Genomic DNA, 26,268 nt, shown 5'->3' on the forward strand with positions numbered 1-26,268 from the left:
ATACTTCTTCATTACCTTACAGGTCTAACTGTTTAAATGGTCTTTTAATTCTCAGGGCAGCTTTTGTCCTTCTTGAGGATTACTTCCTTCACTTTCTGTGACTTCTTGGTCTCCTTAGCTATTATCTACTTTTAAGGTTGCATTTTTTTTGCTGTTTTTAAACTTTGCCAATGCTTTCTCAGTAATAATAGTGCTGACATCTCATTACAGAAGGAGAGAATTCAGCACTACAAGCTTATTGACAAAGCCTTCATCATTGTAACCCAGATACTATATCGGTATTCTTCCTATACCTAAGCGTTTTAGAAATTATGAGGTCAGTACTAGCCCAGATAAAGCCTTGACACACAATTTAATGAAATCAGTGTTTTAACTATTAATTTTAAAATGTAACTTCTTGTAACTCTTTGAAGAATATTCCTCCTAACTGAATGTCTCATAAGTTGAAGGAAAGCAATGTCAGGTTTCCATCCTCAGTCAAGACAAAGGAGAAATTCTTTTAGCCAAGACAGGGAAGCAAGATGTGGTTTCCATATATTTATGTCCTGATTAAACACTGTATCATGATTTAGTTACTCTGAATCCGTCTGATCCAACAAGTTGAGCAGCTTGAGATCGTACTCATGTGCAACAAGAAAAATGAAATGCAAATTAACAAGTTATGAAGCTGATGAATACATAAGTGGATGAGATTCTTTGGCTTGAGATACACAATAGGTCAGGTTAGATGATCAGAACAGCCCCCTCCTAGCTTTAAACACAATGAATTTATAAATACTGAAGCACAGAAAAAAAATTAATTTCTCATTTTCTGTGGCACTAGACATTATAATGAGGGCTTATTTTACAAATGTAACAACTGTTGTCTTCTAAGTGAATGATAGTGCTCTTCAAACAAAAACATAAATACACACTGTCTCATCAGTGACATTCAGTGTTGATCTAACACAAGGCATAGAAGAACCCTCCCAGCATTTTCCTATGTGTCTTTTCTACCTGGAAATCAACTACATAGATACAATTCTGCTACCATACTTCCATATAATAGTCACAATTCTTTTGGGATTATTAAAAAAAAAAAGGATTAGAAGCAATTTCCAGGGATGTTTTGCTGATAATCACATCCAAAAACCCCTTTTATAAAGGTATCAGGTGCCACTGCATAAAGTTTCCTTTTAACCGCTATGTTCTCACAGAAAACCGTTTCATACCATAATTGCTCTAATGGTTAAGAAACGTTTTCCAGTTTCCCTCCTATATTTATTTGCAGCCAGTTTATACATCTTTTTTCTTTTCCCATGGTGTTTTCTCTGAATAACATTTATCTTTCTGTGTGTGTACACAGAGCAATTAGCGGCTATTTCAGCCTCGCTTTCACTAAGCTAAACAAGCTGGACCTTTCAGACCGTACTGTCACGGACAGGTACAAATGCACATACACTCCCTCCACCCGTACATGCAGCGAGCCAGATGAGTCACTGATCCTGAGAGCTCCTAGTTGTGTTAAGAAGCAGAAAATTTTGCTGAGTGCCAGCATTGTTTTAGTGCAGCCATGTTGTTTAGGAACTAGTGCAGGATTGCACCCGGACAACATGGACCTCAGGTCAGCATTCATTTGTGTGATCTTTCTCTTAGTTATCTTCATACCTGTAACAGTTTCGATTCATCTTCCCTTGAACAGGGGTGAAAAGAACTATGTGCCGTATTCTACTTGAGGTGCACTGAATGCTTTACCTATGTCCTTTGCAATTGTCATGAAAGGTAACAAATAAAGAGAAGCATCTGACCTGGTGTAGTCGTCCTCCACAAGCATGTGCTTTGGAATGGGTGAGTATCTTCCCGGTGAGATAGGGGCCAGGGATGCCTTGTACTCTAAAGTGCCATTGTTTCCAGAAGAGAGTATATGATTTTCCATTGGTGGAGAATAAGCTGATGGTAAGAATAAGCATTTCTAGTTAGCCACTTTCACGTTTGATTAGATGTCATAAGAGCACCATTTTTTAGTTAAGTACCAAGAACCTGCTCATTGCTGTAAATAACATCAAAACAGACAATCCTTGCCTGAGAGAGCTTAAAATGTAACTAGAAAGAATGAACAGCTGGAGTTTTCCTGAAAGCTTAATAATAATAATAATAATAATAATAGTAATAATAATAATGCCTCATTGGCAGGGATTGACTCTTTAGAGGGGATCTGAATAAGAAAGGATAGTTTGGGAGACAGGAAACATTTTCTTCAATTAGGACTGACTTGAAGAAGGAAGTGTAAATAGCAGAGAATGAGATTAAAAGCACAGGTCTCTTTTTGGCTCCAATACACAGCAATGGGAGTAATATAGCAAGAGCTCAATGCAGGATAAGAGCAGGAATTTTATGTATGGCAAGAATTATGTATGGTGAAGATTTAAAGCTGCGATCTACTAAAGGTGCCAAAATTCTCAATATAATTGAAATTTCTGTACCAACATAGATGGTATTTAGATCACAGTAAATCTGTATATTTAAAAAAGAAGTGGATACAAATCTCTTACATATTAATGATTAATAATGAAAATTACAGGACTATGCTGTCTGATTCTATATTGGGTCTGCAGGTTTTGTTGTTTGCTTGCTTTTTGCTATTCTGAAGTTACTGGGGACATTTATGACTGGAGAGATGTAATAATAGTTGTATTCAATCTCTAGTTAATGTAATTAGAAAAGGAAATGATAAATAGGAAAAACAATGGTACATGCTTCTGCAATGAGCTATGATTAATTTTCTCATGAGAAGACGACAGCTAAACTTTCTAGTATTAGTTTCAGTCTTTCTTTCAGATGCTGAGATACAGAATGTTTCAGAGCAAAATATCTCTGCAGGGAAAGGCCATTACCCGTCCTCAAATACTCTGAACGTGTAGGTATAATGAAAGGTTCCCTGAGGATAAATGAATCTGTATGCACCAACAGCCTGGGATGGGCTACTGCAAATCTTTTCAACCCTTACTCTCCCTCTGGAATTACTTCTGTCTTCTCACATGCTGCTGATCTGTAATCTGACGTAATAAAACACACTGTTTTAGAACTCTCAAATTATTATTTTTGAAAGTATTATAAAGCAGGAGACTGGATAGGGACATTTAGCATTTTTACTTCTTGGGCTTTGCTAAGATCCAGATCAGACTGCTACTGAACATGATTGCCATCTGTTGTAACATTTGCTAACTAAATAGGTATCCTCAGCACAGCTGAGTATAGCACCTGATGTGCATGTTACAAAACCTTCCCTTCTATTTTTATGGAGCAGTCTGAATAAGAAGGATTATCGATATTTAGCTTTTCCCTCAACTTTGTCAGTCCACAGTAGCAGCATTGTGCAAAAGTGCAGAAAAATTTAAATCTCTAGCATTTACTGGAACAATCTGCCTTTCCCAGCCCTTGGTTGGCCTCAAGTGCCCCTAGGATTATTGGCAGGAGATCAAGTTGTGTATGGATCAGTTGCTGAAGCTCTTGTCAAAAATTAAACTGCCATCCAGTTGTTAGATGGTGCAGCTGGTCCCTGTTAGTAGCTGAACCCAAGGCAGACAGTTTTTAATGAACAACTAAATGAAGAAAGGGAGTTTTGGTAATGAACAGTTTAGACTAACAGGCACCAGTGGTATAGAGAGCTGCAACTGAAATGTTAAGATTGCTGTGAATGAAAAGGGAGTGGGAATGCCTGGGTATGGACACCAGGAGGACTGGCAGGAGGGGTATAAGAATGGCATGTATTGGTAGCACCTAGATTCATCAATAGGTCATCAATACTCAAGAGAACTACATGTAACTTATCAGGAGAGCCTACACTCAAACTAAAACAAAGACTCAAGCCATTAAGAGATGATGGCAGGAGACAAAGACTAGACTGGAGCCTAGGACACTCAGATAAGGAGACAAAAGAGAAGTGAGTAAATCCTGATGACAGGGGTAGGTGAGACAGATGGGAGAGACAGAAGATCCTAATTGCTGTCATCTCCTTAACTGTACAAAAAACACATCAGCAAGGAGGTTGTCAACATAAGAAGAAGGTATATGTGTATGATAAGGACTCCACAGCCACCCACCCTTGTACTTGGTCATCTCAGGGAATCCTGGCGATGCACCTGGATGCACGTCTTTCTACCTGAATGCTGGATATGAGCCTAGAAGTTTTTGAGCATGTGGATATGACAGCCTGATTGAAATAAGTTTGTTTTAAAATAAAATCATCTTCCCTTCCCATGAGATCCTTCACTGAGCTTTACTATATTGTTTCAACAACTTTTCCTACAACAGCATGTACGTTGAAAGCAAGGACAAGAAAGGCCTCGGTCCTCAGTGAAAAAATAGCAGATTAACATCTATAAAGTTAATGGACAGACTGAGAATAAAGCAAAGTGGAACAATAATTTAGGAAGGGGATATACATAGAAAATAGGTGAATATTTCTAAGTAGAGCAGTGATTTTTACATTCCAAGTAAATATTTTATTCAAATATGATATATATTTTCCTCAGGCTTTTCACTAAGTTTGTAGAAGATGGTTTGCTGCTTGTTCCGATTTTTCAGTGGACAGAGAACTCCAGTATACAAATCTAATAATTTCAAAATATATTTGCGTATACTTATTACTGTAATTGTCACAAGGGTTACAGTTTAGTCTGATCATCTGGACAATGGCTAATTGGAATCAGCACAGCAGTACATCAGCTACGTTGTTACTCTTGCTGCAAAAATACTTTAGCAGAGTTAAATTATTTGTAATATTTCATGAGTGTAGCATACTTAAGTGGCAATAAACATTTCACTTTTGTAGCCTTCCAAGCTGTTTCGTAAACTTTAATGGGGTACTTTGGACAAGCTATGACAAAAACACAATTATCTGACAAACTGATATCTCCTACAAAATAAGTTGCAGAAGTCACTTACAGTGAGTAATATCTGGTGGGCCATATGGATCGGTCATGTAAATGGTGGTGGGCTTTCCAACTTTCAGGTACACTACATCTGATGTGTTCTTCAGTATCGCTACTGCCTCTTCATGGGTAACTTCTTCTAAACTGTAATTATTTACCTTAAAGGAGAAATCAGACAGGTGAGTTGGAATGCAGAAATAGACACAAAACATGACACAGCCTTGTAGTTATCACAACGTTGGGAAAAATGCTGTAGACAAAGAGCACTGAAGATTACAGAAGCAGTATTGCAGCAAGGTAGAAAATACAGTTTTCTTAGCACATGCATATTCAAAGACTGACGTAGCAGTGTTGATAATATCACAGAATCATAACAGGTCGAGATGGCACTTGGTCTTGTCAGCAGAAAAGTCCTTTGTGATATTCTGCTACCAGTATCATCATTAACATAAAACTATATTTAATAATAATTTAATAACACCACATCATTTACAGAAACTGCCTACATTATTTGACTTATCAAGATGAACTGTCCAAATTCACCTCTTAGCATGCATGGCTGGGACCTCAGAAATACTAAACACCCCCAAACCTTTCCATCCCTGATAGACCATTGAAATAATAAGAGGTACAAAGTGGTATAGAGAATAAGGGGCTGCCTATGAGGTGCAGGAAATGAAAAAGGGCAGTTCTGGATGGGGGGAAAGGGATTTTCAGTGTGAAAGTTTGTCAGTTTTCTGGAAGCACAGGAAAGAGACATTGAAAAAGCAAGAGAATGTAGCACTAGTTCTGTGCTTTATTGGAAAAGAAAAATACTTAACAAGAGCAAGGATAAGAGTACAGGACTACAGATTAAATAGGGAAGGAAATGGTGGCTATAAAACTTGCCTGTTTATGCTTTACTCCCAGAGAAAGAAAATCAAAAGAAAGCATCAGAAGTGGTTTATTGTAGAGGCATATAAAATTTATTCACATATAAATCCACTATATCCACAGAATGTCAACAATAGGTTGTCCTCCTATAAATAGAATAGTGAATGGTCCCTGCCCCAAAAAACATACATCTTGAACAGAGAAATTACAGGATAGAAGAAAGAAGTAAAGAAAGGTGTAGATACAGGTTTCAGACATGTGGTGTAAGCCAATAGAAATCAATCATAGAATCATAGAATATCTCGAATTGGAAGGGACCCATAAGGATCATTGAGTCAAACTCCCTGCTCCTCGCAGGACTACCTAAAACTCCGTATGACTTAAGAGCGTTGTCCAGACACTCCTTGAACTCTAATAGGCTTGGTGCTATGACCACTTCCCTGGGGAGCCTGCTTCAGTGACCTACATTTCACGGTGAATGTTGTATATGAAACATTTTATTGTCATTTAAAGTGCCATCCTCCAACTTCTACAGTTACTGCAAGGATTCCTTGTAAAGATTATGCAAGATGGAAGAAAAAGTAGCTCCTCAACTATAGTATAATATAGTACAGCTGTAAATCACAGAAAAAAATACATACTTTCTAGCGAATTTAGTATCAGTAAATTATCAGAGACCTGGCTGTGACAATAAGCTACTGCCAAAGGGTTTGGTAACTGGAAAGAAATCCAGCTATTATGAATCACTGGAGGACTCTTCATACCCAGACAATTTCATCAACACCAAGAGAGAATAACTGCTATTGGATAGTATTGCTAAATATAAGGATTCTGTTTAAACTTTGTTCCTTGGATAATTCTCAGGCTTGGTTTTAAGGTTAATTGAAAGAGGCAATGACAGGCATGTTATGACAATTTGACATGAAGAGCAATGATACAACTTAACACTCAGAAGAGAGTTGCTGACACTGTATGCTGTATTTTGACAGGTCTTCTATTTAAATAAAAATCTGATACCTATCTTCTATAAATTTCTCTGTTTTTCTTTGTTATGAACAGCAGTAACATACATATGCACTTTTAATAAATAAATGTCTTTTAAATTACTAGGCTGATAGCAAGAAGAAATGACCAAAATTAACCCTTTCTTGTTTATGTATTTCAAAACTGCGAAATACTAAAGACTCACAATTTTGGAAATATGACCACACAGTTATCCCTTATCTTTTCTCCTTCCCACATTGTCTGTACACTGTATCTGTCTTGTTGTGTTTCATCCTAACTGCAAGCTTTTTGAAGTAAAGAAAATCTCACAGAATAACCTCCCATTATACTGCTGCTGTAAATCATAGAATCATAAAATCATAGAATAGTTTGGGTTGGAAGGGACCTCTAAAGGTCATCTAGTCCAACCCCCCTGCCACAGGTAGGGACATCTTCAACTAGATCAGGTTGCTCAGAGCCCCGTCCAACCTGACCTGGAAGGTTTCCAGGGATGGGGCATCCACCACCTCTCTGGGAAACCTGTGCCAGCATTTCAACACCCTCAGCGTAAAAAATGTCTTCCTTCTATCTAGTCTAAATCTACCCCCCTTTAGTTTAAAGCCATTCCCCCTTGTCCTGTTGCAGCAGGCCCTGCTGAAAAGTTTGCCCCCATCTTTTTTTAAGCCCCCTTTAAGTACTGAAAGGCTGCAATAAGGTCTTCCCGAAGCCTTCTCTTCTCCAGGCTGAACAACCCCAACTCTCTCAGCCTTTCTTCATAGGAGAGGTGTTCCATCCCCCTGATCATTTTCGTGGCCCTCCTCTGGACCCGCTCCAACAGGTCCGTGTCTTTCTTGTACTGAGGACCCCAGAGCTGGACGCAGTACTGCAGGGGGGGTCTCACCAGAGCAGAGTAGAGGGGCAGAATCCCCTCCCTTGACCTGCTGGCCACGCTTCTTTGGATGCAGCCCAGGATACGCTTGGCCTTCTGGGCTGCGAGCGCACATTGCTGGCTCATGTCCGGCTTTTCATCCACCAGTACCCCCAAGTCCTTCTTGGCAGGGCTGCTCTCAATCCCTTCATCCCCCAGCCTGTATTGATACTGGGGGTTGCCCCGACCCAGGTGCAGGACCTTGCCCTTGGCCTTGTTAAACCTCATGAGGTTCACATGGGTCCGCTTCTCCAGCTTGTCCAGGTCCCTCTGGATGGTATCCCGTCCCTCTGGCATGTCGACCGCACCACTCAGCTTGGTGTCATCTGCAAACTTGCTGAGGGTACACTCGATGCCACTGTATGTGTCATTGATGAAGACATTAAACAGTACCGGTCCCAATACGGACCCCTGTGGGACGCCACTCGTCACCAATCTCCATCTGGACATTGAGATGTTGACCACTACCCTCTGGATGCGACCATCTAACCAATTCCTCACCCACCGGACAGTCCACCCATCAAATCCATACCTCTCCAGTTTAGAGAGAAGGATGTTGGGGGGGACCGCATCAAAGGCCTTACAGAGGTCCAGAGAGACGACATCTGTAGCCCTTCCCGTGTCCGCTGATGTAGTTACTCCATCATAGAAAGGCCACTAGGTTAGTCAGGCAGGACTTGCCCTTGGTGAAGCCATGCTGGCTGTCTCAAATCACCTCCCTGTCCTCCACGTGCCTTAGCATAGCTTCCAGGAGGATCTGTTCCATGATCTTCCCAGGCACAGACTTGAGACTGACTGGCCTGTAGTTCCCCGGGTCTTCCTTTTTTCCCTTTTTAAAAAGGGGGGTTATGTTTCCTCTTTTCCAGTCAGTGGGAACTTCACCGCACTGCCATGACTTCTCAAATACGATGGATAGTGGCTTAGCAACTTCATCCGCCAGTTCCCTCAGGACCCGCAGATGGATCTCGTCAGGTCTCACGGACCTGTGCACCTTCAGGTTCCTTAGATGGTCTCAAACCTGATGTTCTCCCACAGTGAGTGGTTCTTCATTCTCCCAGCCCCTGCCTTTGCCTTCTGCGACTTGGGCAGTGTGGCTGGAGCACTTGCCAGTGAGGACCGAGGCAAAAAAGTCATTGAGTACCTCCGCCTTCTCCGTGTCCCGGGTAACCAGGCCTCCTGTTTTCTTTCCAGAGAGGGCCCACATTTTCCCTCATCTTCCTTTTATCCCTGACGTACCTATAGAATCTTTTCTTGTTGCCCTTGATGTCCCTGGCCAGATTTCATTCTGTCAGGGCTTTAGTTTTCCTAACCTGATCCCTGGCCGCTCGGACAATTTCTCTGTATTCCTCCCAGGCTGCCTGCCCTTGCTTCCACCCTCTGTAGGCTTCCTTTCTGTCTTTGAGTTTGTCCAGGAGCTCCTTGTTCATCCATGCAGACCTCCTGGTGTTTTTGCCGGACTTCCTCTTTGTTGGGATGCATCGCTCCTGAGCTTGAAGGAGGTGATCCTTGAATATTACCCAGCTTTCTTGGGCCCCTCTTCCCCCCAGGGCTTTGTCCCATGACACTCTACCAAGCAGATCCCTGAAGAGGCTGAAGTTCACTCTTCTGAAGCCCAGGGTAGTGAGCTTGCTGTGCGCCCTCCTCGGTGCCCTAAGGATCTTGAACTCCACCATTTCGTGATCACTTCAGCCCAGGCTGCCCTTGAGCTTCACATTCCCCACCAGCCCCTCCTTGTTGGTGAGAACAAGGTCCAGCATAGCACCTCTCCTTGTTGGCTCCTCTACCACTTGGAGAAGGAAGTTATCATCAACGCATTCCAGGAACCTCCCAGATTGCTTATGCCCTGCCGTGTTGTGCCTCCAACAGATGTCGGGGTGGTTGAAGTCCCCCATGAGGACCAGGGCTTGTGAGCGTGAGGTAAATAAATGTTCTTAGTCAAAAAAAGACACAAAATGAAATATCATAGCACTGTCTGGATTTTGACTTTTGGTCCTTTTAGGAGTGTGTAAAAACAATTAAGACACAAACTGACTTGTTGCAATTTTTTTCCAAAGTTTTTTTTCCTGGAAATCTAGCTGATAAAAATCATGGTTAGGACTGTTGTACTTCCATCACAACACACTTGGATGTCACAGTTGTGCAGTTGGAGGATAAATAGCCATTTTAGAAACAGAAAATATAGTATGATACATATAAAACTTATATTTGCTATGACAGGTCCTACTTCTTATCTCTCTGACAATAACTTTACAGGACAGGTATTTTACCAATGCTGTGTACAAGCTGTACAAATCTTGAAGTTAAGATAAGAATTAAAGACCAACTAAGAATTCTAAACTAAGAATTAATATCTGAGCAGTTATGCATTATGTTTATCTTTATACACTTTAAGATCCTAGAGATCATTGCAAAGTTTATGTACAATGATTTTTTTTTTTCCTCATTTCTAGTATATATAAGATTGAGTGTGCAGAATATTGTGGAAAACTGAAATATGTAGAGTTGGAACTTGGTAGAACTTGAAAGAAGAGTGAAATCAAGATACAAAGGAGAACTTCAGAGAAAAGATGCTGGAAGAAAATTTGAGGAGAAAAGACCCTTCAAAGTAAACAGATTCCTGCTATAAAAAGTATTCCAGCAGCATATATCAAAATTGCTGTTCAAACTCATCCCAAATATGTAGAAAATTAGAGGTTTCTCATCTCTAGAGAGAACACTCCTAGGAAGGAAGTTTGCTACTAATTAATTTTGTCCTGGACTGCTCAGTTCTCAGTAAACAAAGAAATAAAGACAGACTCAATGTACATCAAGAGCAAATAAACAAATAAATAAATAAACATGTTGATTCATTCATTAAGACAAAGATTCTCAGTGGTGCCATAAGGTCTCTTTTAAATGGGAGCTCTCTGAGAAGGAGATAAAACCATTTTCCTTAGTCATTGCCAACATCAATTTAGAATCACAGTATACAAAATATACTATGCATTTCCCAGTTTCCTTCAGAAGGTAGTCCTTGCTTTGGACCTACAATTCCCATTAATATTAATATGTGTGTGTATTGGTATCTTTTCTACTTTTTGATCATAAAACAATGATGTCCTGGTTTCGGCAGGGATAGAGTTAATTTCCTTCCTAGTAGCTGGTACAGTGCTGTGTTTTGGATTTAGGGTGAGAACAATGTTGATAACACACCGATGTTTTAGTTGTTGCTAGGTAATGCTTACACTAGTCAAGGACTTTTCAGCTTCCCATGCTCTACCGACTGAGAAGGCTGGAGGGGCACAAGAAGCTGGGAGGGGGCACAGCCAGGACAGCTGACCCCAACGGACCAAAGGGATATTCCATACCATGGGACGTCATGCTCAGCATATAAAGCTGGGGGAAGAAGAAGGAAGAGGGGGATGTTCGGAGCGATGGCGTTTGTCTTCCCAAGTAACCGTTATGCGTGATGGAGCCCTGCTTTCCTGGAGATGGCTGAACACCTGCCTGCCGATGGGAAGGAGTGAATGAATTCCTTGTTTTGCTTTGCTTGCGTGCGCAGCTTTTGCTTTACCTATTAAACTGTCTTTATCTCAACCCATGAGTTTTCTCACTTTTACTCTTCCAATTCTCTCCCCCATCCCAGTGTGGGGGAGTGAGCGAGTGGCTGTGTGGGGCTTAGTTACCGGCTGAGGTTAAACCACAACAGTCCTTTTTGGCGCCCAAGGTGGGGCTCGAAGGGTTCGAGATAATGACAGGTTTGATTGGAATGTGCTAGATCGAATTTATACTTGTTATAGCTATTTAGCTATTAATTGGCAGGCTCCTGTGCTTGCCATGGGGCTTGCTTGCCTTACTGTATATTAGAGTCTAATGCTCATTAGTGGTTGATTTTTGCTTTCGCTGCTTGTTGTACTGCAGTACATCTTATCATCATATTCTACTGTGCCTGGGAACATTTTGATAACAGCAATGGCGATGTGCCTGGGCTGGCAGATGGCCAGGGCATCGCTGCTGTTTCTGTGCTGCTGTACTGGACAGGCTGGAACTCCAGTGTGAACTCGAGTCGAAGGGACTGTGCCTGTGGATGAGTCCATGCAGGAGCAGGACACCCCAAAGTGTCTGTGGCTGTGGATAAGCCCATGCCAGAGCAGGTACATCTTGAAGCGTCTGTGGCCACAGTTACATTTGTGCTACAGCAGGTTTACTTCTGAAGGGACTGTGGCTGCGAGTAAGGCCACGCTGGAGCAGGTATATCTCTGAAGGCATTGTGGCCCATGGAGAAGGCCGTGCTGGAACAGGTGCATCTCAAAGTGACTGTGGATAAGTCTGTGCCGCAGCAGGTGTACCCCTGGAGAGACTGTGGCTCATAGATAAGGCTCCACTTGGAGCAGGTACCACCCTAAAGGACTGCAGTCTGTGGGTAAGTCCAAGCTGGAGCAGGGGCAAGGGGAGGAGTTCATTGCAATGTTAAACCCTGTGGTTTGATCCGAAGGGACCAGGGGTGGAGATTGTAATAGAAATACCTTTAAATTGTTGTAACCCATGATTTGAGTTGCATGTTATAGGAATTACTATAGCAGGAACCCCTTGTTGCTAGCCAGGCTAGGAGCAAGGGGAGGAGTTCATTGCAATGTTAAACCCTATAACCTGGCCCAAAGGGACCAGGGGTGGAGATTGTAATGGAAATACCTTTAAATTGTTGTAACCCATGATTTGAGTTGCATGTTACAGAAATTACTATAGCAGGAACCACCCGAACCAGTGGAGGACAAGCCTTACAAAAAGCAGTGCAAGTGCAGCAGTGACCTGACCTGAGCTGGCTTTGGTGCCCAGTAACTCCACGCAACACACCACCTCTCCTCTCCTGAGTGACCACCATCACAGATGGAACCCAAAGTCACGGACTAAATGAACTCAATGGATATTTCATGGACATTTCTGGACATTTTACAGACATTCCACAAGGGTGGTCCATAGACTAAGGGAATGATATCTGTGTGTTATATCAAAGGATGGGGTGGGTAGTTAATGAGGTTGCACTGGAAAATATGGGACTTAAGCATGACGTAGATGGTATAGAATAAAGGGTGGATACTGTCCTGGTTTCGGCAGGGATAGAGTTAATTTTCTTCCTAGTAGCTGGTACAGTGCTGTGTTTTGGATTTAGGGTGAGAACAATGTTGATAACACACCGATGTTTTAGTTGTTGCTAGGTAATGCTTACACTAGCCAAGGACTTTTCAGCTTCCCATGCTCTACCGACTGAGAAGGCTGGAGGAGCACAAGAAGCTGGGAGGGGGCACAGCCAGGACAGCTGACCCCAACGGACCAAAGGGATATTCCATACCATGGGACATCATGCTCAGCATATAAAGCTGGGGGAAGAAGAAGGAAGGGGGGGACGTTTGGAGTGATGGCGTTTGTCTTCCCAAGTCACCGTTACGCGTGATGGAGCCCTGCTTTCCTGGAGATGGCTGAACACCTGCCTGCCGATGGGAAGGAGTGAATGAATTCCTTGTTTTGCTTTGCTTGCGTGCGCAGCTTTTGCTTTACCTATTAAACTGTCTTTATCTCAACCCATGAGTTTTCTCACTTTTACTCTTCCAATTCTCTCCCCCATCCCAGTGTGGGGGAGTGAGTGAGCGGCTGTGTGGTGCTTAGTTACTGGCTGAGGTTAAACCACAACAAATGATTACAAATAAAGACATCTGTATGTATTCTGATATACAAAAATGAAAACCTGAATACACTGAAGAATTATATTGTTCAGCTCCCTAGATATTATTGCAAGATGACTGTAGTACGTAATTTTTTTCATAAGAAAATCTCTGGATATCATTCTTCGAAACATCATGCCAGAGATGGTGATTATTAGGAAATATGATGTTGTAGTTGTTTTTTATGGTAAGATTTATAGAGAGAGCAGAATCTCTCAGAATCTCCAAGACAGACTATTCCTTGAGTTTTTTCTCATTTCCATAAAAGATGCCTATTTTAACAGAATTTCAAGTACTAAATCTGGCTTTTTCAGTGGTTGTGGCACAGTCAATGCATCATACCAAAGCTTCACTTCCTGCTGTCAAGATGACCTTAGCGGAGCATATAGTTTGAAAAAAAAAGAGTTGAGTTAGAGGTAAAGAAGATAAAGAGTGGGAGATGTGCACAAAATAAGAAATCAAAGTGTATATGGCATACAACCCTCTGAGATGCTGAAACTTTTGTGCAGAAGGGCTGACATCAGAGCTGAGTGGGTAGAATGGGTACTGCATGCCAAATTTCTGGCTCTAAGAAGCCAACTTAACTAGCAATGAATTAAGGGGAAAAAAAAACCCTAAGGCAAATGCTAAAAAAGAAATTTATCTGAGTGGTCAGTTTAGTTACAAGAGTCGGATGCTTGAGCCACAAAATGCTGCGACAGGAGCCAAAGGAGAGGAGTCAGAAGGAAAACAGGCATGGGGCAAGTGGGGCTTTTCTAATGGGAAAAGTTCCATATACAGAAAATTCAGAAATGCAAACAGCACCTGAAGTAAAAAAGAAATTAGGAAAGCTGTTTCTTTAAGTAGAAAGTATTTGATATGAAGACATAGTGATATTACAGGAAAAGAATGAGAGGAAGAAATAATATAGCAATAGAGAAGGAAATTAAAGATACAAGCCCAATCAAAGAAGCTATTTGAGTGATGGGGGAAATCAGTAAGAAATGTTGCCAAAGAGATATAAAAATACTGAGGTGTTTTTTTCCTAAATAGCATAATCAAGGCAATGAAGTGTAAACCTAAGCAAGAATGATCTTATTTGGAAGTTTTCCTAGATTCATATTGGAAAACAAAGGCACTGAGAAGTAGCTAGAGTGAAAAGCTTAGAATCCCCAAATTGACTGTACAAGTGCTCTAAAGAATAACTTCATTCACAACAGCATAAGCTGATAACAGAATAAGAGCTCTGGAGGAATAAGTCTGTCCTATTTAATTTTCCTTTTTTAAAGGGAATTCATTCCTTTCCTCTATTGATTTAGGGTAAGAGAGATTTGATTCACTCAGTGAATGAGACAAAGACGTGATCTTTACCTTGCCAGTGGTAATGTTTGCTTTTGTGTAATATTCTACTTTTCATTCAGAAAGTAGATTTTCCTGAGTAAATCCTGAGTGAACATTTGTTGGTAAACACCTGTGATGTGCCAGCTGTAAATCTAGAACATTGATGGCCTTTTCAAAAACTCTCCATGATTTAAAAGGCTGCAAAAAGTGAAAGGTTTTTCAGTGCTAAAGACCAATCACTTGTCCTAAGGATGTAAATCTGTTTGGATTAACTAACTACTTATAATCCCATGGACTCCTGAGTTAGTTGTACAAGGGCTGGACACTGGATAGAAAGAAACTGGCTATCTTCAGATGACAGAGTCTGTTAATCCCTCTGAAATTAGCTTGCTTAGATTATTATACAGTTATGGGCTAAGTGTCCTAAACCAGATCTGCTCTTTACAGAGAAATGCAAGAATTTGTGCTTCACAGACAAATACGAGATTTAGTGGTGAGGTTCAGGCTTCAAGCAGTGTAGTGCATACACAGTACAAGTGGCACTGTACTATATTGAACCATCATTTTTCAATCCCAGTTTACGCTGATTTTGGTAAAAAAAAAATATGTTTTCAAGGATAATGAAGTGGCATGAGGATGATACAACTGTGAAGGAACAACCAGATGAGAGTATTATTAGAAGGAATAAATTGGGAAGCTTATTGAGAGGGTACCATCCAAAGATCGATCCTAGCAAATCTACGTTTGAATGCTAGCTAAAGTATTGCAAGGCCAGTCAATGACAGTGTAAATCTGGCTCAGAGCCCAGCGCTGCATCAGAAGGGATGCAGCCACCGAACCTCCCGAGTTGGTTCAGTACTGGTTCACTCTCCACCTCAGAGTATATTTTTTCTAGTGTGTTTCCTCTGTGCTAGTCAGCCAGGACAACCTACAGATCAGGTACTATCTGTTCACACTGTTGTCTTCCTTTAAGTCTAACTGGGTAATGCCTGTACTCCATCAACTGGCATAGCAGCGTAACTCTGGATCTGTGGGTGCACCTACCTGAGTGAAGAATGTGGGCACTAGGAGTGATCCACAGCAACAGAGGGTCTGGATGATATGGCATCCATGCTATACATCTTTTAAGGGCGTTAGTTTGCATTACATCTAGTCTGCTGACTGAAATGCCTGTTCGCAGCTGCAATGCAATGCTAATGAGGAATGCTCCTGGACCACATTTTTTGTCACAGTTTCATTAAATAAAATCCAATTTGTTTTCTAAAAGACCATCCCACAAGACAGCCAAAATAATTTTAAAAGAGAACTTCCGATCAGAACCAAATGCTAATCTGGATGCTCTGATTACTTTAACACAAACATGATCCTGCATCCATATACAATCTGAAAGAAACAGATACTGGAAGGGGATCCTGTAAAGAACACATCAACAATTGTGCAATCACAACCTCATTGCACCACCAAACAATAACATGCTTTTTTCAGGATAGAATTGGGTAGAAAGCAAGCCTAAATTTCTGAAAAGGAAAGCGACTCCTGTTTCGTCCTTCTTTTTTCAGCAAGAAAACAGAATCAAGTTAAATCTCTTGGTGTGTGAGTAACATCACTTTTCCTGTAAGAATAAATAACCCCACAAAAGTCTGATCTCTCTGACTATATGGGCCAAGAAGCAACAGGGTATGGCCCAAACATGTAAGGGTATTTTGGCATAGGAGACAAAGTTTTGAAAAGCTAATACTTATAAGAAGTAAATATTAGCTTAAATTTTCTTTTAAGGCCTAATGTTTCTAGAGTTTTCCCTGAAGAATACCTTGCTTCTAGCAATTAGTGTTGTTTTGTACTACTAAAAACACACAGTTTTATACTGATTTATCATTTATCCATTCTGTAGATAAACTCTTCCAAAGTGAGAAGATGGTATCAGATAAAAGAAAGTAATTATTATCTGAGAGGTAATAACTTAAGCCATTTTTCAGCTCTTCCTGATCATCATTAACAATGACCTGGAAGAGGTGAGGAGTGCGCTCTCATCGCGTTTGCAGATGACACTTCACTGTGAGGGCGAGCCCATATACTTGAGGGCGGGGCTGCCACCCTGGATGGGCTGGAGGAAGGGGCTGACAAGAACTTTATGATGTTCAAGAGGGAGAAAGAGTAAGTCCTGCCTCTGGCACAGGGTAACCCCCTTCAGTAGCACAGGCTGGGCACCGACAGCCTGCGAGCAGCTCTATGGAAAAGGGCTTGGGGCTCCGGTGGACAGCAAGCTGGGCATGAGCCAGTTGTGTGTCCTGGCAGCAAAGAGGTCAACAACACCCTGGGCTGTATGAGCAGGAGCAGAGCCAGGACACCCAGGGAAGGATTATTCCCCAATAGTTGCCACTCATTAGACTGTAGCTAGGTACTGCGTTCAGTTTTGGTCCCCACACTATAGGAAAGATAACAAAATGGAGCAAGTTGAGGGGAGTGCTACCGGGATGGTTGGGGTTGGAGCACTGGCCTGGTGAGGAGAAGCTAGGGGAGCTGCACTTTTTCACCCTGGAGAAGAGGTGCCTCTGGGCACAACTAACAGCAGACCCCGGTGCTTACAGGAAGGTCATCAACACAGAGCTAAGCTTTTCAGAGTGGCATGTGATAACAGGATGAGAGACAACAGGCATGTGTTGAAAAAAGAAAGGGTCAAACAGGGTATAAGGAAAAGTATTTTCCTCATGAGGACAGTTGAGCAGTAGAACAGGTTTCCCAGAGAGGCTGTGCAAGCTCCATCCTTGGAGATTTTTGAGATTCAATTGGATAAATTCCTGAGGAACCTGGTCTGGCCCTATAGCTGACCCTGAATTATCATGTTAGCTTATGATGAGGAAATGGCCTCAAGTTACACCAGGGGACATTTAGATTGGATATTAGGAAAAATTTCTTCACCTAAAGGGTTGTCAAGCATTGGAACAGGCTGCCCAGGGATGTGGTTGAGTCACCATCCCTGGAGACATTTAAAAGACGTGTAGAAGTGGTGCTTAGGGACATGACGGTGTTAGGTTAATGGTTGGACTTGATGATCTTAAAGGTCTTTTCCAACCTAAACAATTCTATGATTCTGTGATTCTATGACGCTCTGTATGTGATTTCCCTTTGCTCCCTTCCAGCTCAAAGAGAAGCTACCTAGCTGAGACACCCAGTGCAGTCGTGTTCCCACTGTAGGCATTACCACCAGCAGCAGTAGACCTTATCATAGGCATTACCACCAGAATATAGTAAGGGAGTATTTTTCTTCTAGCCTTAAGTCTTCGGAGCAGAGCTCTGGTCTGTTCCTTTCACATATACCTAGAAAAACCACTGAGTTCAGTTTTCAGCTTAAGCACTCTTATGCTTTCTCCACTAATTTTCCTAATGGGCACCTCAGGATTATCCTACAATGGAGCATTTTCCTGTGCAAACGCTCAGGATAATAAGCCTTAAGTGTAGGCTCAGTGCCATAGAAATATAACTGCATAGCATGCCCTGGTATAGATTTCACAATAATCACAATGCTCAGTATTTACATAATACATCTTCTGAATGCTTAACACCCTAATAGCAATCTGCATTTAATAACAGTAGGGTCATCAAGCTGCAAAATGCTCAGATGACACCTAATTGTTTTACATTTCAATATTAGTTTTGATTTTGCAGCATCTCTTTTATTACATCTTAAATTTTAATGCATTTGATTTGCATGTTCATTGGGATCTGAAAGCATTTCACACAAACTTATCAGAACACAGATACAAAAAAGAAACAAGCACCCCAGCAGCTGCTGAGAATTCCAGAAGGATGACAAATTCTGGTAAATTTTATGGAGAAATGATGGAAAAAAACAAAGATCAAGAAAGGATGTACTACTGAGAAGAAAAAAAGGAAGTGTTCAAATATATAATCAATAAGGAATCAGTGAAGCAGACTGTACAGATGACAAGGGTAATACTGTGTTGATACACTGCCAAAAGAAAGTAATGAATTCTTTCACTCACTTTTCACAAAGGAACATGAAGTTAATGCCATGAACTGACAGATACTTCACAAAGCAGAAGAGAAAAAATATTGAAGGTACACAAGTTATAACGAAATCAGGGTGCCGTCTTGGAGAGAACCAGAAAAGATGGCTGTAATCTGCACGAATTTTAGAAACAGATTTTGATCTTGTAAATTTAACTCCAAAAATGTAATGGTTAAGGTATACAAAGAGTAGGTTAACTAGGATTTTCTTATGCAACAGTGAAAAGCTTGGTCTGGAAGTACATAACTAGTGGAGAGCAATGTTATGATTGATTTTTTTGGTGATTTTACATGCAGTGATAAAAGGAGATAATGGTAAGTAAAGAACTGGTCCAGACTGAAAGGAAAGCAGTATAAAGACACCAAACACACTGAGAATGACCTCTGCTCATTTTCAGAAGTCAGATTCAGGAGTATAAACTTGTCACAATGAAGAAACATCTATATCTGACTGCAGTGAAATCACAGGTCCAAGACTGAGAAGAGATGCTTAATAGACAAATCCTATAAAAATCTGGAAAGAATGAATTTATACATAGTGGTGTATAAAATAATTATTTTTCTATTCATATTCATCCTGATTAAATTACACTGGAGATGGTGAATGCGGGGTTTTTGCATCTGGTTTTTTTGGTATATGTTATTTATTACCTCAAATGTGTTGGAAGAAATTAAGAGTAAGGTAACAAAAATTTACAGATGACACAAAAACTGTGAGGAATTCTCATAATGAAAAAAACCCAACAGCTGAACACAAGCAGATTTGCTACAAGGTGCAAAATAACAAAATAAGGTGCAAATTTGGCAAATACAAATATACATTTCTATAGAAAAATGAGCCAAAACTTCATTATACAACAGTGACTTGAATTTTTCTGTGCTGAGAACCTGTAAAGAAGGAATGCCAAAGAAATTGTAAGTTCTAGTTTAATTTTGCTTTGGTTTTGATAATGCCATTTGATCCTTAAGCTGTTTTATCTATCCACTTGGGTTAATTAAAAAAAGTCAGAGAGTCACCAACCCAGCAATGAAGTGCCCTTCCAGTTCTGTTTAATACCCTGTATAAAATGAATGATCATCTTCACATGTGACTGCAACACAGTGTCCCTAGCCAAATAAAGAAAACCTCAATTAGGCACAGTTTTGCAGGCAGAAAAAAAAGGTCATGGCAATTTTTTACTGCTAAGATATCAAAACAGAGCTACTGCAGTACATCTTTTTCATGGCACTCATTCAAAAAATATTTCTCTACCTGCTGAAATCTATGCAAATGCATTGACATGAATACAACTTGACATAGATTAACTTCTGCTGATTCACCAGGGTCAGGATTTCCCCCTCAACAAAGAATTAAACAAACTCTGTGAGTGGGAAAGAATTATCTACAAGGAACAATGTACTAGCACTGCAAATATCAGGAAGAATTTCCTGAAGTGAGATCCATCAGAGGAATAAGTACACTTCCTCAAGGAAAAAGACAGAAAACATTTTTTTTTTTAACATCTATATGGAACATATACATAAAGCATTCCTACACGTACTGAAATGTAGGTAATAGTCCACTGACAGTGGCTACACGTGAGAGTTTAGTGGCGTGTTTCCACATCTTTCAATTCTCTTAAAACAATCAGTAGAATCAGTACTGTGTAATGAACAGTTTGTCTAAAGTCTTCTTTTAAAGTTTTCTGGTGCATTTTGACTTGTCGCTGATGTGCATAATGTTTATTCTCTTCTCAGTTAAAGGTTTGTCAGAGTAATATAACCCATTGCCTTCTCTTCATAAAATGTTGGTTTTCCAGAGTAATGCTTTTTTAACTGCAGTCTCAGAAATATATATAAAGACTGGGAAAAAATGAAAATGATGGAAATATAACTCGTAATTATTATAGAAGTTGTAATGGTTACCTCCAGCAAGATGTATGGTGAATGAAAGTCTTTATATGAAACAATTTTCAGCCAACTAAAATGTGATTTTAAATCATTTGTCATACTTACCATAAGAAGTCTATCTCCAACCTGCAACCTCCCATCTTTTTGCGCAGCTCCTCCATCAATAATCTTGGTGACATAAATGCTGTTGTCCCCAGGGATGTGTTGGTTTCCAACGCCTCCTGCAATACTGAATCCCAGACCTGGAGAAGATATGGAAAACAAAACATTAGCAATACAATATATAACATTAAAGAGGAGTGCAAGAGTAGCATATATTTAATCTACCATACAATTATAGTATTTTTTACAGAAATACAAATAACATGAGATATTTGTGGGGTCAATACTCTTTCATTTTCCCTGGAAGGTTAGGGACAGAAATAAATGAAGGAAATTCTTTGTCATGTACAATTATAAGAAGGTAGAGATGTGATGATTCTATACCTGTGGCTCGTCCTCCCCAGGGGCCAGTGCAGCCTATGTCAAGAAGTTATGGCACAACTTGCCGTGATTAATAATAAAAATCTGAAGCTTGGAGTTTATTTTGTTAAATTTTTGTATAAAATACATCACCATCTATCAGAACAAAATTAAAGGTATTCTGATTGTCCACACAATTTGAAAAATACGTGGAGAGGTATACTGCAGATTTTGCGAGTTTTTGTAGTACGACAGTGAAGGGTCTGTGAAAGTGAAAGATAAACGGTGTAGATATTTGGATTTAAAGCTGCTTTGCATATTTTTCTAGGACACAAATATCTTTGGCTATGGATACATAAAATAAGAAAGCAATAGTCCTTTGTACATATATAACTTCTGTTCAGTGATCTGTGAAATTCCTAGATAAGCACCCAAAGAGCCAAACTTTGGAACAATGTCAATAATACATGCTGATATGATTTAGGAAAAGGAAGGCAAAACAAAGAGATGTTGGGGGAAGAAAAAAAAGACAGTTTTGCCCTTTTCCTACTTTTCCTATCCTCTGACACATTGCATAAACAGACAAATTATTGTTTTCATTTATAATAAGATTTTTATCTCTCAGTCAGAGAAAAGACAGAAACTACTGTGCTAATGGGAACTTCCAGCTGAACAAATAAGCTGTTACTGACAATAACCTACTTAGATTATTGCTTCAACCAGGCATTTCTCTTTTAGCTGTACAGAAAAAAGTTATATCTATTTAGAGAATAATCACTAGTTTTATCTATGAAATCTATGCTGTTCAGTCATTCTTAAAACAAACATGTTAGAAATAGCTGCAGTCTGAGCAGTAAAATGCAATAGTAAAAAATGAATTGCCTGGAATTTGGCATTTTATTGCAAACTCACCAGCCTGACTGCTTGGGCAATAAAAGTTAAGGGAGGGTATATTTAATACACACAGGCCTTTTTAGCAGCTGTATGAATACAGAGATAAGTTTTTTCGAGTGAATTAAATCTTTTTGATTTTTTTTTCTCACGTTATTGTCATTTGATCATTATTTTAGCTTAAAAAAGATGTGAGGCCAGATAACATAATGGACTACTTAATGGATAGTGCCAAAGCAGTAAATTACAAAAAAACCCTTCTGAATTTATATCTTAAATTGAAATACTACTTAATTAATTAAGATGACTATTAACAATACAGATGAAGTTAATTCAGAATTATGGGATAATTAAAATAAAGCTTTATTTAATTTCCAGCTAAAGCTGGTGACTACTGTTACTATTTATGTGCTACTGCCAGGACAACTACAAGGATAAAAAGATTATGTTTTCTTCAACATGGAAGAATTTGTTCATTACCCTGGGACTACTAACAAAGAAGCAAAAATATATTCTAAGAAAACATCAAGAATAGCAATTTTCTTTAAAACATTAGTTGTGGACAAGGAACAATGATGGCATAATGTTCCTTGGTGACATAATTATCATCCTTTTGACCCAAAAAACATCTGTATATGCTTCTACCAGTAAAGTAAAGATCTGAGAGTATTCCAGAATGATGATGAGAGCAAATGAGTGGGCTAGACTGCAGCCAGAGAGCTTTCTTCAGCTCCACTGCTCACCTAGGCCATGGCCTTGGGAAGATTAGGTTATGGTATGCTTCAGTCCTCTTCTCTCCCCTTTATTAACACCATATGCTTGTAAAGGGCAAGGTCATTTCTGGCCACAGAGCTGTTCTGTATTTTACATAAAGGGGTTCCTAGTTCAGCCTGGTCCTGCTGCAGTATAAGCAAATAGTAGCAAAGATAATCCCTTCCATTTTCTGCAGTGCTGAGTGGGGTGCTGGTGTGTGCTGTTTGTTTGCATGGTTGTATCGCAACCGACATATGAAACCGCAAAAAAAAGAGCACTAACAGATGCTACTCCCATTACAAAAGTGAAGTTTACAATGATGAAAGGAGTAACTTTTTCTACTTCTTTAGTCTATATAAAATATAGCTGCGTTACAATGCATGAGGCTACGTTGTATTTGTAAGCAGGGTCTGCCTTTGGGATCCAAAAAACCAGCACTGAGTATAAAAAGGTTTAAAAGAGCAGAACAAGATGGGGGAAATACTGTGGGGAGAAAAGGGAGAGTGGGTAGGAGAGACAACTGAGGAAGAGAGAGATTTTCCATGTCTTTCCTATTGATAATGATTTAGTTTCATTGCCTAACCATATTTGCCTTCTTTAAAAGATTTCTTCTTGGGAAGAATGGGGAATGGAACAGTGGCCCATTTAATTTTACTTAAATGACTTTCGCTAATTGCTAGAGCACTAGGAAAGTATACTACAATGAAACTTTTTGGTAGGATTCATATGGCTAAATGACATCAGACAACTATGCTAATCACTTACACTACCTTTATAATCACTGAAAATTCATTAAGGGCTTTTAAAACATGATTCATCTCATCTCAAAGAGACATCTGAAAGAGATGAAATGAATCACGCTCTTGGTTTCTGAAAGGCTGGGGGCTGGATGTGGGAAGAGGTGGGTGGGAAGATCAGTGCTATAAAAGTTCACAACCTGAGTTAGACTCTCACCTCCATTTAGACTGAAGGTTTCTGTTTTCTTTTAAGACCTCAGAAAGGTTTGTGCATCCCTAGTGTGGATCCCTCTTGTCACTAGCTACATCAGGTTAGTCTCATATCAGATTCTTACTCTATTTTAAAAACAGAGAATCATTCAAACCTTTCGGAACACAGGGAGCAAGATATGTTTTCTAAACTTGGTCTTTTTCATTGCTCCATTGAATTAAAAAAATAAAAATAAAATAGCATATTTAATTGCAGAACCTTTTTCGTATTGACTCCTGTGGTTAGGAAAACATTGCCATCAGAACACAGATGATCAGGAGTCGCTCTGAGGAATGCCCTCCCTCTCACTTCCTATTTTGCTAATGTGCAGTCTGCTTCACAGCAATACCTCAGCTTGGACAGAGTGCCCAGTTTCCTCACAACAGGAATTAGATGGAGGACAGATTTAGAATGGAGATAAGGAAGAAATTTTTTATAGTGAGGGTGGTGAGACACCGGAACAGGTTGCCCAGAGAGGTGGTGGATGCCCCATCCCTGGAAACATTCCAGGTCAGGTTGGACAGGGCTTTGAGCAACCTGCTCTAGTGAAAGATGTCCCTGCCCATGGCAGGGGGGTTGGACTAGATGACCTTTGGAGGTCCCTTCCAACCCAAACCATTCTGTGATTCTATAGTTGTATGAAGAAGAGAAGACTACTTCGAGAGGAAAAAAGGAAAGAGAACTGGATTTAATACTGCTGTACATCCAAGTCAATCTCAGCTTTGTTCAAAACCACTGAAGAAGATGGGCACATATAAGATCGGGTCAATGTATAAACTAGGGAAGATTAATCAAATTCTATTTCCTTCCATTTCCACTGGATAGGCGTTTGTAAAATTCATCTACCTTTGGGTTACACAAATGCTCATCACTGATCCTGTGGATAATAACTTGTGTAATAGTGGAACGAGACAGGAGACATCACTGTTATCACGAAGAGGAAAAGGGATAGGGGAAAGAGCTATTCCATCAAAACTGGAAACTGCAGAAAAAGTGCTGATATTAACAATAGTCAAGGATATTTATTCATATCTTTTCCCTGGATTATCAGTAAACAACACATTAAAACATTTGAAAGCGTAATGAAACCATAAAGAAAGAAATGTTACAGCCAAACCAATTCAAATGCCTCCCAAGTCTCAATCATAGCTATTTCAGAAAAAGGTAACCAGTGACTATTTACATCTATTTTGCATTATTTGCTGCACCAGATACACGTTTTAAATGTATCACTATATTTGTAAAAATATATGTTTTTTATACTATAATATAGTAGTTATAATATAACTACTTTTCTGGTAAAAAGTAGGCATGGAGACTCCCCCTATGGTTAGTCCAGCAACAGGTGCCTCTGTGTGATAATAGTAAACTCACTGTTTAAGACACAGGGGATGAATCACACTGTGGGCATATCACTTTCCAGTAACCAGAGAGGGAGCCTAAAAGGTCAACTGCAGCTAGATAATGTCAGCTTTCTAATAAGAAGTGACATTAAATGAAACTCTTACTCATAACCCAAATGGGATGTTGCATTTTGCTACTATCCTACACAGAGAACCAAGTTTATTTTAAGTCAGCAAACAGAATGAGGATTTTAGAGGGTAAATCCAACATGAGTTTCACAGTCCTAGCTGGGAACCTCCAAATAATGGGGAAGCCAAAGAAAGTAGCATTTAAGTCATAACCTTAAAATGTAATCAAGAAGTGTGTGATTTGCAGGTAGTTAACCAAAACAGTGTGCTCTAGAGACATAAAATGCATAATTCCTACTTGCTGGGTTCCTGGCTTTACCACAGTATGCCTTAACGTCGACAAAGTGACCTGTTGAACATAGAGTAACTTGGTGAAGCCACAAAATGCATAGGAATTGTAATAGAAATATTAGGCTAGAAACAAACGAAATATGAATGGAAATGTGCCTGTAAGCACTAGAAGAAAGAACAAAGGTTAGAGAAATTACGTGTATTGACAATACAGAACATTCCTAGCAATAAAACTAAAAATGAGTCTTTTCTGTCAAGCCTGGACAGAATGTCTGGACTCTGTTAAGATCACAGCACAGGTGTCTTGTCAGCAGAAGACCCCGTACTGTAACAGTGGGATGTTGGCAGCAAGATTACAGCATGTGACATATGCCATTCACTTGCCTGTAAGCCCAACAGGAAAGCAGATCATAGCGATAAAGACGTGTTTATTAAATGAAGACAAACAGGCAATGAGCAGTGGCCTTGTCTCAGACTTAGAGACTGAAGAAAGAAATATTCAATGTAAAAGACCACCCCATAACAACTGTGGACTCCTGGAGGGTATAAATCGTCTGTCCAAAAATTAGTCCATGGTTGCCAATCAAGAAAATGCCAAGAGATGTGGTAAGGGTTCGATGTCCCACGTCCTTTGTGTCACACACGAGTGAGCCAGACCACCTCGGCACGTGCATCCTGGGACTTGTGAGGATATGGGTGAAATGAAGAGTGAATGAAATATATGAGAGAATGAGCATAATTGGGTAACTTATTTGGAGATTTAATGAATAAATATC

At 40.0% G+C, this 26,268-nt stretch overlaps 1 protein-coding gene across 21 annotated transcripts in view; it reads right to left on the reverse strand.

Annotated features, from left to right (window-relative positions):
* The window catches only part of DLG2 (discs large MAGUK scaffold protein 2), a 1,063,600-nt gene that overhangs the window by 289,401 nt on the left and 747,931 nt on the right, over positions 1–26,268 (reverse strand). For all 21 annotated transcript variants that reach the window (XM_076328370.1, XM_076328369.1, XM_076328371.1 and 18 more), the window contains 3 exons: positions 20,742–20,878; positions 4,927–5,071; positions 1,788–1,929 (listed from right to left, as the gene is read on the reverse strand). In XM_076328370.1, coding sequence (XP_076184485.1) covers positions 1,788–1,929; positions 4,927–5,071; positions 20,742–20,878 — 424 coding nt within the window. The remainder of the gene's footprint in view (positions 1–1,787; positions 1,930–4,926; positions 5,072–20,741; positions 20,879–26,268) is intronic.

This window comes from Aptenodytes patagonicus, chromosome 1 (assembly GCF_965638725.1).
Source record: "Aptenodytes patagonicus chromosome 1, bAptPat1.pri.cur, whole genome shotgun sequence".
NCBI classification, from domain to species: Eukaryota; Metazoa; Chordata; class Aves; order Sphenisciformes; family Spheniscidae; genus Aptenodytes; species Aptenodytes patagonicus.